This window comes from Grampus griseus (genome assembly GCF_964374135.1).
Source record: "Grampus griseus genome assembly, chromosome: 2".
NCBI lineage: Eukaryota > Metazoa > Chordata > Mammalia > Artiodactyla > Delphinidae > Grampus > Grampus griseus.
The window spans coordinates 84,002,585-84,013,954 of record NC_139018.1 but is presented as its reverse complement, the minus strand read 5'-3'; the positions used below and the strand labels follow the sequence as shown (position 1 = coordinate 84,013,954).

At 45.3% G+C, this 11,370-nt stretch overlaps 1 protein-coding gene across 1 annotated transcript; it reads right to left on the bottom strand.

The window, feature by feature from the left end:
- Positions 1-236: 236 nt before the first annotated feature.
- KNSTRN (kinetochore localized astrin (SPAG5) binding protein) lies at positions 237-11,166 on the bottom strand. The gene is given in 10 exon segments (XM_082648981.1): positions 237-835; positions 1,768-1,842; positions 2,612-2,667; positions 3,695-3,788; positions 3,952-4,057; positions 6,577-6,624; positions 7,502-7,631; positions 10,685-10,779; positions 10,944-11,073; positions 11,076-11,166. Coding segments are annotated over 10 exon segments (942 nt in total). The 5' UTR covers positions 11,152-11,166; the 3' UTR covers positions 237-703.
- Between the last annotated feature and the right edge of the window lie 204 nt (positions 11,167-11,370).

Genomic DNA, 11,370 nt, shown 5'->3' with positions numbered 1-11,370 from the left:
TTACCTAGATTAGTTCAATAGTATTCAGTGGATGTATTTAGGTTAAAAGGCTCTTTTCATTTGCCAGTGTTGCAGTCTGAATAGTTACAGAAATATTTATTTTAAAAGTAACACTTTATAAAAACAAAAACAGAACTGATTTAGATTAAAAGCTCCAAGGTGTATTGTTTCATAGGTGTTATTGCTATCTATACCTTCACCCCATTTATTAAACCATTTCAGGTAACTTCCAGTTCGTAAATTTACAGTGAGGTTATAGAGCCCAACCAGGATGGGACAGAATGCGTTCCAAGTTACGAGGGGACCGCAGGGCTCCTCAGTGATGTCTCCCGTGAAGCACCTGTGCACCACTGTTTCTTCCCACACGTCTGAATGTGACCTTTTGGCTTCTCTGGCTGTGGCTGCTTTAGTCTCCTGATACTAATTCTGTGCTGCTCTGTTGCCTAGGAGGTTGATCCAAGCTTTCAGGCCCCCTCTGTTGTAGGCCTCAATTATGTATTGTGAGGTTCAGGAGAGCTGGCCAATCTGAAGGCTGGGAATGCTTGCTTAAAGGAGGAATTGCCATTCCAGCATAAACTGCAGAAACTGTTTTCATTCTGGGGATGGTGAGTCCTAGAAGGTCATGGCCAAGAAGCAGATGTCCTAAGGGGCTTCCTCTGAGAGTTCATCCCCAAGAGGGAGCCATGTGGCCACATGCTTTTTATCACATTTCTAATAGCTGCTCCATTTCCTCAAGGGCTGTTGTAAAATCATTTACTTGACTGTTACATAAGGTCTGTTGTTCTAGGAACTGGGCCCTCTCTTCTTCTTTTATCTTCAACGTTACCTTTAAGGCCTGCATGGAAAGACATTAAAAAAGACAAAAAACAAAAAACCACCAAACTCTGACTCACAGGAAAGACAATACCATAACCAGAACATTATGCTTCTGTTTGGGATACTGACAGACATTGTCTTTTCTATCTTAGGTTTGTTTATCTGTGTTGGTTTTAGGAATTGTCTCTCTCTACTACAGAGTCTGTTATCTCAACTGGAGCAATGAAATCCTCTAGGATTCCGTGTAGTATCCCATGGTTCATCCAAGCAATCCAAAGTGGTCCAGACCCAAGAATCGGGGTTTCCTATTACAGGTTTCCCGGAGATATCAAGTTTCTACAGCATGGATTTCACACAGGTGTCAACTGTCAACCTGGAGCCACCTAGCGTGTTGCACACTGCCTCATGCCCTGCAGATGTGAACATTTCTAAGAGTCTTTAGAACAGAAAATTAGTTGAAAAAAATGGTGAAATCAAATAAAGTCTTGGAATTTAGTTAATAGTAAGGCATCAATATTGGTTTCTTAGTATTGACAAATACAGCATGATAATGTAAGATGTTAATATTAGGGGAGTTGAATTCTCCATTATCTTTACAACTTTTCTGCAATCTAAAATTATTACAAAATAGTTTATTAAAAATGAATAAAGAGGGCTTCCCTGGTGGCGCAGTGGTTGGAAGTCCGCCTGCCGATGCAGGGGACACGGGTTCGTGCCCCGGTCTGGGAAGATCCCACATGCCGTGGAGCGGCTGGGCCCGTGAGCCATGGCCACTGAGCCTGCGCGTCTGGAGCCTGTGCTCCACAACGGGAGAGGCCACAACAGTGAGAGGCCCCCGTACCACAAAAAAAAAAAAATGAATAAAGAGATAAATAAGAAAGAGCCCTCCACAGATCCACCTATTGTGGTAGGAAATGGTAATTTTGCCTTGCGGAGATGTCTGCCTCTCACCTGTAACTCCTCCATCTGCTTTTTGGCTGTTTCGTTAAAAAGCTTCAGTTCATCTTGCAAAGTTTCTAACAGCAGCTAAGAGAAAAGTACAAGGTAGTAACAAATCTTTATTGAAATGTGAGAACTTTCTTCATATAAACTAATCTCTTCATGGGAGTTGAATTAGATGATTGCTAATATCCCATCTGTTCAGTCACTGACTGAGTGTCCGCAAACGTGCTGGGCTCTCTCGTGGGCCTGGAAGAACTGAGTCCACAGCATGGACAGAGAACCCCACCTCCACGTGCTCTGTGCTACACAGGTAATATGAACGAAAGGCAGTAGCCACTAAAGGGGTGACAAATCGCCTGGCGGAGCTGAGGAAGGCTTCCATACCTAGGATTCTAGGATTCTAAGATGACAACTGATCTTCCTGGGGAATAGATCACAGAAGCTCAAAAGGCTTTAATTGCAAACGATTGCCCTCTACTTCAGGGAGGGAACCAAAGAGAAGACAGATTTAATTCAGGCTGGACCTTTGTAAGACACAGTTCTCAGCAAAGGAATAAGGGGAGAAATTTGGTAAAGCAAAGAATAGAGAAACCAGAAAGCTGTCTCTACGGTCCACCCTACTACGGGTTTTAAACTAGTACATTCTCAACTTAGACTCCCTCATATTTGTAAGCACAAAGTCACCTTCCAAGTAAAATATGCTACTTTGAGTACACATCCACCACCCTCTTCCACTACCCTGGATAACCGAAGGCTGCTTCGTGGGCTTTGCCGAGCACACGGCAGAGACCTGCTTAGATCTGCAGGGCCTCACGCTCACGGGGCCTTCGCCCACTCACACCCACACCCTCACCATCGAGTCCATGTGATCCGTGGTGGAGTCTTGCCGTGCCGCCAGGGTCTCACTGCCTAAAACCAGTAAATACAACAAAGTCAGCCTTGCCTAGGGAACTGCAACTTAAAAGAAAATTAAAATCCCTCCACAGGAGTATTCACGAGGGAAACTTCTCTAAGCATCTGAAAACACTCTCCCCTGAGTTTTCACCTTGGCAAGGTCACCCACGCCTGCCCTCCAGAGCTGAATTTTATCTCCCCTTCCTCTCTAGGTATGGATATGGCCAAAACTTCATCCTGATTTCTCCTCAGCTCAGCGGAAAATTTGTTCAAAAGAAATGTATAGGCTGTATTTTTTGGTTTCGTTAACAATACACAAAACTATTTTTAAAAGCTTTTCAGGCCTTAAAAAATTTTATTATTTTTGGTAAAAACAGTGCATACACGTAGGAAATTAAAATCATCCAAAAACGTATATGGTGACTATCAAGAATATATCCTAAAATGCACAGGTTAATGGCAGCATTCAAAGTCAGCACTCCTTCATTCAAACAAGCCTGGGCTCCTTCCCGGGGCATTCTCAGGCTCCTCAATTCAGGCTCTCTTACAGTCCTGGGGTAACCCCTTCTTCCGCTTCCTCTCTGCGACAGACTCTGCCCTCTAGGGACAGGCTCAGAACAGGAATCACATTTTAAACACCGTGATTCTGCTAACTAGCCAGCTTTAGGAACCCTTTCAACAGTATTATCTCTCTCTCCACCTGTGAAGGTTACCTGTATGCTATATCCCTTGAAAGAAAGAAAATATTTCTGATGTATTTGCAAGATCATACCTGTCAGCACCAAACTAATGGTATAAAGTGTTCAGATAAGAAAGAGAGAATCCTCTCTGCACAACCATCTGAAACTCCGCTGGGCAGGCAAAGTCAACATCACAACAGAACAGAGTGGAGCTCCCCCAAATCTTCAGGGCTTTGCTAGGCAACTCCTGCACTGACTGGGTCAGCTGACACCATGCCAGACCCCTGATGCACAGTCCAGAATCACCCAGGAAGGGGCACATGCACTGACTCCTTTGAAGGCAGTTGTGTGCCATCTCTTACCTGGGTTGAGGCCCTTGCTCTCCAAAATTGCCAGACAGCTGTCCTGAAACTTCTCCAGCAGCTCCACTTTTTGGGTCAAGTCCTTCAGCTCTCCCTGTAGGGGTGCCATACAGACAGGTAAGGCCTGCCCCATTCCTCAGGGGCAGCCACAGCGCAAGCCTGGCATCTTCTCCTGCGCTCAGGCACCTGGCGTGGTCCCTCAGGATTCCACATGCATCACCCAGTGCAGCTGATGGCAGGTCTGGTGGATCGCTTACCTGAGTTTCAATCAACTTCTGGTGCAACTGCTTGTTGACGGCCTCTAAGAGCTGGTTCTTATCCTTGAGCTCTTCCTCTGATTTCTCTTTACTCAGTGGCTTATAGCTGTAATGATAATCGTACTTAGATGAAGTGGTGGAGGGATTAAGAGTATGGGCTGGGCTTCCCTGATGGCGCAGTGGTTGAGAGTCCGCCTGCCGATGCAGGGGACATGGGTTCGTGCCCTGGTCCCGAAGATCCCACATGCCACGGAGCGGCTGGGCCCATGAGCCATGGCCGCTGAGCCTGCGCGTCTGGAGCCTGTGCTCCGCAACGGGAGAGGCCTCAACAGTGAGAGGCCCGCGTACCACAAAAAAAAAAAAAAAAAAAAGAGTATGGGCTATGGAGTCCGGTTGGTTTGAATCCTGGCATCATCACATAGTGGTATATGACTTTCAGGGAGTTGTGTAACCTCTCTGAGGCTGTTTCCTCATTTCTAGATTTAATACACACATTTCATAATATTACCATGAAGGATAAGAGAGAATACATGTACAATTCTTAGCACAGCTACTGACACAAAACTTTTAATAAGTAATAGCCATAGCCCAAGCAGTCTTGAGGGAAAAAAACTAAGCTGGAGGAATCAGACTCCCTGACTTCAGACTGTAATACAAAGCTACAGTAATCAAGACAATACGGTACTGGCACAAAAACAGAAATATAGATCAATGGAACAGGATAGAAAGCCCAGAGATAAACCCACGCACCTATGGTCAACTAATCTACGACAAAGGAGGCAAGGACATATAATGGAGAAAAGACAGTCTCTTCAGAAAGTGGTGCTGGGAAAACTGCACAGCTACATGTAAAAGAATGAAATTAGAACACTCCATAACACCATACACAAAAATCGACTCAAAATGTATTAGAGACCTAAATGTAAGACCGGACACTATAAAACTCTTAGAGGAAAACATAGGAAGAACACTCTTTGACATAAATCACAGCAAGATCTTTTTTGATCCACCTCCTAGAGTAATGGAAATAAAAACAAAAATAAACAAATGGGACCTAATGAAACTTAAAAGCTTTTGCAAAGCAAAGGAAACTACAAACAAGACGAAAAGACAACCTCAGAATGGGAGAAAATATGTGCAAACAAATCAACGGACAAAGGATTAATCTCCAAAATATATAAACAGCTCATGCAGCTCAATATCAAAAAAACAAACAACTCAATCAAAAAATGGGCAGAAGACCTAAATAGACATGTCTCCAAAGAAGACATACAGATGGCCAAGAAGCACATGAAAAGCTGCTCAACATCACTAATTATTAGAGAAATGCAAATCAAAACTACAATGAGGTATCACTTCACACCAGTCAGAATGGGCATCATCAGAAAATCTACAAACAACAAATGCTGGAGAGGGTGTGGAGAAAAGGGGACCCTCTTGCACTGTTGGTGGGAATGTAAATTGATACAGCCACTATGGAGAACAGTATGGAGGTTCCTTACAAAACTAAAAATAGAATTACCATATGACCCAGCAATCCCACTACTGGGTATATACCCAGAGAAAACCATAATTCAAAAAGACACATGCACCCCAGTGTTCAATGCAGCACTGTTTACAATAGCCAGGTCATGGAAGCAACCTAAATGCTCATCAACAGACGAATGGATAAAGAAGATGTGGTACATATATACAATGGAATATTACTCAGCCATAAAAAGGAACGAACTTGGGTCATTTGTAGAGACGTGGGTGGATCTAGAGACTGTCATACAGAGTGAATTAAGTCAAAAAGAGAGAAACAAATATTGTATATTAATGCATATATGTGGAACCTAGAAAAATGGTACCAGTTTGCAGGGCAGAAATAGAGACACAGATGTAGAGAACAAACGTATGGACACCAAGGGGGAAAAGTGGTGGTGGTGGTGGTGCTGTGATGAATTGGGAGATTGGGTTTGACATACATACACTAATATATATAAAATAGATAACTAATAAGAATCTGCTGTATAAAAAAATAAATAAAATGCAAAAAATCAAAAAAAGTAATAGCCATTATCATCATCAATATTAAGCCTTTTCAAAGTTCTGAGTCCTTGATAGTATTTTGTCTTCAGAACTTTTAAGTCATGCCCAAATAACAGATGTGGAATTAAAACCTATGTCTACAAACTTTTCAGCTCATGTTATTTCTGTCTGCAGGATTGCAAAATGTCCAAGCAAGTCTCAAGCAGAGAAAGATGGATCCTTCTCCAGAATTTCAACAGCAGCAGCAGCGGCAGCAGAACACTCATCTCGAACTCACTAACCACACGCAGGCTCTCCCATCCTGAGGGCTTCCCGCTCCTGCCGATGGGCCATAGCTAGGTTCGGGCAGTGGTCCTGGCATGGAGCCCCCAAACTCTTGTCTGGTACTCAAGATGGTAGCATCACTGATTCTTGCCCTGACAATGGTTCTCAAAATCGGCTGTGCCTCAGCCGTGAAAATCCCATCTAGATTTCTGGGGTGGCATCAGACTCCAACACAGTAAAACAAGTCCTGTGAGTGATTCTGATGTACAACCAGGATTGAGCTCCACTAACCTAAAACGGTGGCCAGGTTTCATCTACCCTGACGCTCACCTCTTCCTGATGTTCCTCCTGGTGGCAGTGTCTGTAGCTCTCAGCTGCCTAGAGAAGCAAAAACAAATCAGGATGTTAACTAGACTTACTGCGGTGATCATTTTGCAATATATACAAATATCAAATCATTATGTTGTACACCTGAAACTAACACAATGTTGTATGTCAACTATACCTCAATTAAAACAATAACAACAACAAAGAAATCAATCAGAGAATCACGGTACTGTTATTACTTTTTGTTTTTTTTTTGTATTTTTGGCCAGGCCATGTGCAGCATGTGGGAGTTTAGTTCCCTGACCAGGGATCGAACCCCGTGCCCCCTGCAGTGGAAGCACAGAGTCTTAACCACTGGACTGCCAGGCAAATCCCAGACAGCACAAGCTTGAGAAGCTCTGAGGGCCCATGCACTTGTGTGTCAGCCCAGACGACTGAAAAGAGCTTATGAATAGGGCACGGGCTCCCCTCCTGACCACCTCAACAACCTGACAGACCTGCTTCGGCTCAAGACAGTGTGGCTACTTCATGTCAGCCTCACTCACACGGGAGCTGAACACCGGGTGGAGGGACACACATGCACCCTACACTGGGCTGGACTGCTCAGAGCAGCAACCTAGGCTAACAACTAGGCCCCACCCGCCACGACTACCGCTTAAGGCTGGTTTGACTGCACTGCTGCTATTTGTACACTCAGAGCAAATGCTGAGAGAGGAAAGAATATCTCTTATTGTAACCCTGGCTGTGCCTCTTCTGACCTGATCAACACAGAGGGTTCTGACAAACAGGTCAGCAACGCTGCACTGCTATAGGCCACTGACTACAGGCCAATCCTTCAGATACCCTGTGCCCTCAAAAGCCCTAATTCTTGGTACTGAGCAATTTCTAGCCCAATGTTCTAATTGGATACCGATGCTCTGACTCTCACCCATTGTCTCGTCTTGGTTTGATGATTTTTGTAACATCATTTTCTGAATCTCCTAAGTGAGGTCGGGAAACATCGACTTCTTTGGACCTAACAGGTAATAGGCTCTTAGAAGTGGCTCGAGCTTGTGCATCTGCAAAGGAAAACAAGAGGGTGGAATCCCACGCATCATGACCCAACAGTGCAACTCTATAAATTCGGAAGAATAAGACCTCTAGACCAATTGGGAATAGAAACCAAAATTCTTTAAATGTGACAGTACAGTGTGTTTGAGGGTAGCCAAAAGCTTGCTGATACAGCAAACTGAATGGCCAGAGGGTATAGATGTGAAAGTGGAGATTCATACAGCAAAGAGGATGAGAGGCAGTGTGGCCGTCAGCAAGGCAGAACACAGCTGAGTCCTTCGTCACACAGCAGTTGAAAGGAACTATGTCGTTCAGCTCCTAAGCACTCTGCCCGCTCTCCTAAGGCTACACTCAAGCTGCTTCGAGTTTCGGCAGTTGCTTAGTTGTTTTGACGAGACTGGCTCCCTAACTAGTACTCTAAGAGACATCTTTGTGCCCCAGCATCTAGGAGAGTATCTGGCATATTAACAGAGGTTCAAAACCTACTTATTGAATAAATGAAACACGTCACAGTTTCATGAGTTATTTCACAGACCATCTCTAAACTAGCTCCTCTATTCTTCTTTCCCTCTTCCATGCTGACTGCCTTTACCACCAGCCTTTTTTTTTTTTTTTTTTTGTGGTATGCGGGCCTCTCACTGTTGTGGCCTCTCCCGTTGCAGAGCAGAGGCTCCGGACGCGCAGGCTCAGTGGCCATGGCTTACGGGCCTAGCCACTCCTCGGCATGTGAGATCTTCCCGGACCGGGGCATAAACCCGTGTCCCCTGCATCGGCAGGCGGACTCTCAACCACTGCGCCACCAGGGAAGCCCCTACCACCAGCCCTTTTAAACTGTTTATCCATCGTTAAGTTTAGAGGCTCGTTAGGTTCCCTGTTTGGTATTCTGTTCCGATCCTGCTAGGCTACTGCCAGATAACCAGAGAAATGGCCCTGACATGACATTCTTCTTCGCCAGAGGAGAGCATTTCCCCCCTAGCCCTTATGCCAGACCTCTACCACACAGCCTCTATCGAATCTTTCTACCACTTACATTCGATAGCAAATTCAAGTAACTTGTTCTGGAGTTAAGCACGCACCCCCAGCACATGCACAGGATTCTTCTAGTTTATACTAACTTTCACTTTGTTCATTGTTAAAACGGCTCCTTTAAGCTTGACCTAAATTAAGAGCCATAAAAATTAAATCAAGCTGAAGAAATGAGGTACAAAGCACTGGATCACAGGGATTAGGAAACTTTGTGTTTGATAAAGATTTATTTTGATGACTCTAGCTGCACAACAGTTTGGAATAAATATGATTTCTCAGGCTAACAAATTACTTCATTTATAGGTACACTCAATCGGCACTTACATCCTATTTTCCCCTCTTACCCACAAAACAAGTATTAAAAAGGTTCTTTCTGAGGTCTCTGTTGGAAGTAAAAGGTAACTTTGAGTGCATGAATTTACCTTCTCCTCTCTCAAGTATTAATAAGTTACACACAATAAGAAATCTATCTCATGCAAAAAGGTGTCCATAGCAAATTGATCAAAATTAACACTCTTCATTGACTGGAATTGGTTTCAATAACCCATATTTGTTAGATCCTAAGGACTGCATCATAGGAAAAATTTAGCAGGATTTAACAAAGACTATCTCCTTAAAATGAGAGACGCGAAGGAGGGAATTGGATGGCTGGTGTCAAGGAAGGGAAGACTTGTTTTTCACCGTATATCGTTTCCCCACTTTGGATATTTATTTATTTTGAATGTTACCTATTCAAAAAACTAAAAAACAACCAACCCATGCCTAAAATCTAAAATCCTGAGAGGCAGCCTAAAAATGTTAAACTATTGAAGTTACATATGATCATAAAGCTGGGACAAGGAAAAAAGCAAAGAGATGAAAACTTCCAACTTGGCTGGGGAGATGCCAGTCGCTCCCCACTGAACGAGAGACTGCTTTCTAAGGGAAAGGCAGCTAAGACCGGCTCCATTTCCTCCATCAACTCCTAGGTGTTGCTGATGCCAGAATTGCCACTCAGGTGTTCTGAAGCAACATAGGACAAACAGAACCCTTTGAAGCCTTTGAAGTAAAGCCTATTTACTTCAAAGGTCAATCCTGCTACTGCCCATCAGTCAACTGCATGGAGTCATCTGGGAAGGGATCTTAAATAGCTGCTTCAAAATCTCCTACCACAGGTTCTGATGTTTGAAGCCTATTCTGTGCTATAATCTCTAGATTAGGCAGCTCAGCAACTGCAGACATTAGGGGATGACTTTCAGCCGCAAGCCCAGTAACACAAAGCAAATGGCAAAGCAATCAAACACTGCTTTTATTTTATTTATTTATTTATTTATTTATTTAATTTTTTAGTTTTTGACCACGCAGGGCATCTTGTGGGATCTTAGTTCCCCGACCAGGGATGGAACCCAGGCCCTTGGCAGTGAAGGTGCGGAGTCCTAACCACTGAACCGCCAGGGAAGTCCCAATCATTACTTTTAACCATCTCTCTTCTCCCAAGATTCTCGAATACTAGTTAGGCCTGACCTTTCTCTCTCACTTCACTCAACAAATGTTTACTGAGAATGTACTATATAAGAGACACTGTGCCGTTACAAATGTGAACCAGACACAGTGTGAACCCTAGTGCTCCCTAAGTATCCTGCTTTTTATATGACTCTCTCCTGTTCTCCCTGACAATAAACCCAGTCCTTCCAGATAGCTCGTCTGGAAATAAAACAGGTAAATGTTTAAAAAGGGATTCCTACCTTAATGGGAATAATATTGTAGAATAATCAACAACTTAAATCTACTTGGTGAATGCAGCAGAGTTCGGTTTGGGGGAGCAGGGGTATGGGTCAAGTCTAAATTCCCACCACGTGGCCCTTCCCCTAACTCCCATCACAAGCCTAGACAGCCCGGTTCTAGGGGAGTTAGAGCAGGATGTCAGAGCCGATAGAACCCCCTCCCTTGCCGGAGCCCTCCACTCCCAGCCACCGATTTGATCCCCCATACTCCTGGCTTGACCACCCGGGGCCAGTTCGCAATGCCCGGGGGCAGGGGGGGCGTGGACACCCACCTGCGGACAGGCCGCTGCTCAGCACAGAGGGGGGCTGCAGGGTGTACACTGTCTTGACCACGCTGGTCATCGTAACGAGGCGGCACGGCTGGGGCCTGGAAGGTACAAGGCGAATGTTACCCAGGAGTGAGCCAGGGTGCCCGAGCCAGGCGGAGGGCCCCAGAAGAGCGCGACTCGGGAGAGAGAAAATCCTCCATTCTCAGCCCATCCCATCGGCCTCCCACATCCAGCCCAGTCTCCCGCCCCGGGAGAGCCGAACCCAGACGCCTGCTGCTCCTGCCCGCAGGCCTCGTCGCTCTGGTTCGAAAGATGCTCGGCAATAACTGCCGTACCGCAGACCGGGTCTGCCGCCCGGGTTTCAAACGGAAACTTCCGGTGGCCGGGCGGGAGGGCTGCGATGCGCTCTCTGTAGGCGGCCATGTTGTACGGAATGCACGGCCGTGGGCGACGCCTTCGGGGGCTGCCATGCTGTACGGAAGATCCGAATCGAGGCAAGAGCGCGAGCTTCCTGGCGGTGGATGTGGAATCCCCCAGGTCTGGGCGGGGGAGGGGAGTGATGCGCTTTGCCGGCCTAAACGGAGCTATGAGTCATTGGCGTCTTATTCCGGCCTTGGGACGCAAACGCGGTCACGTTTAGAGTCCATGTCACAATCTTTCTCTTTATTTGGTCTATGATTGTTAGGGAT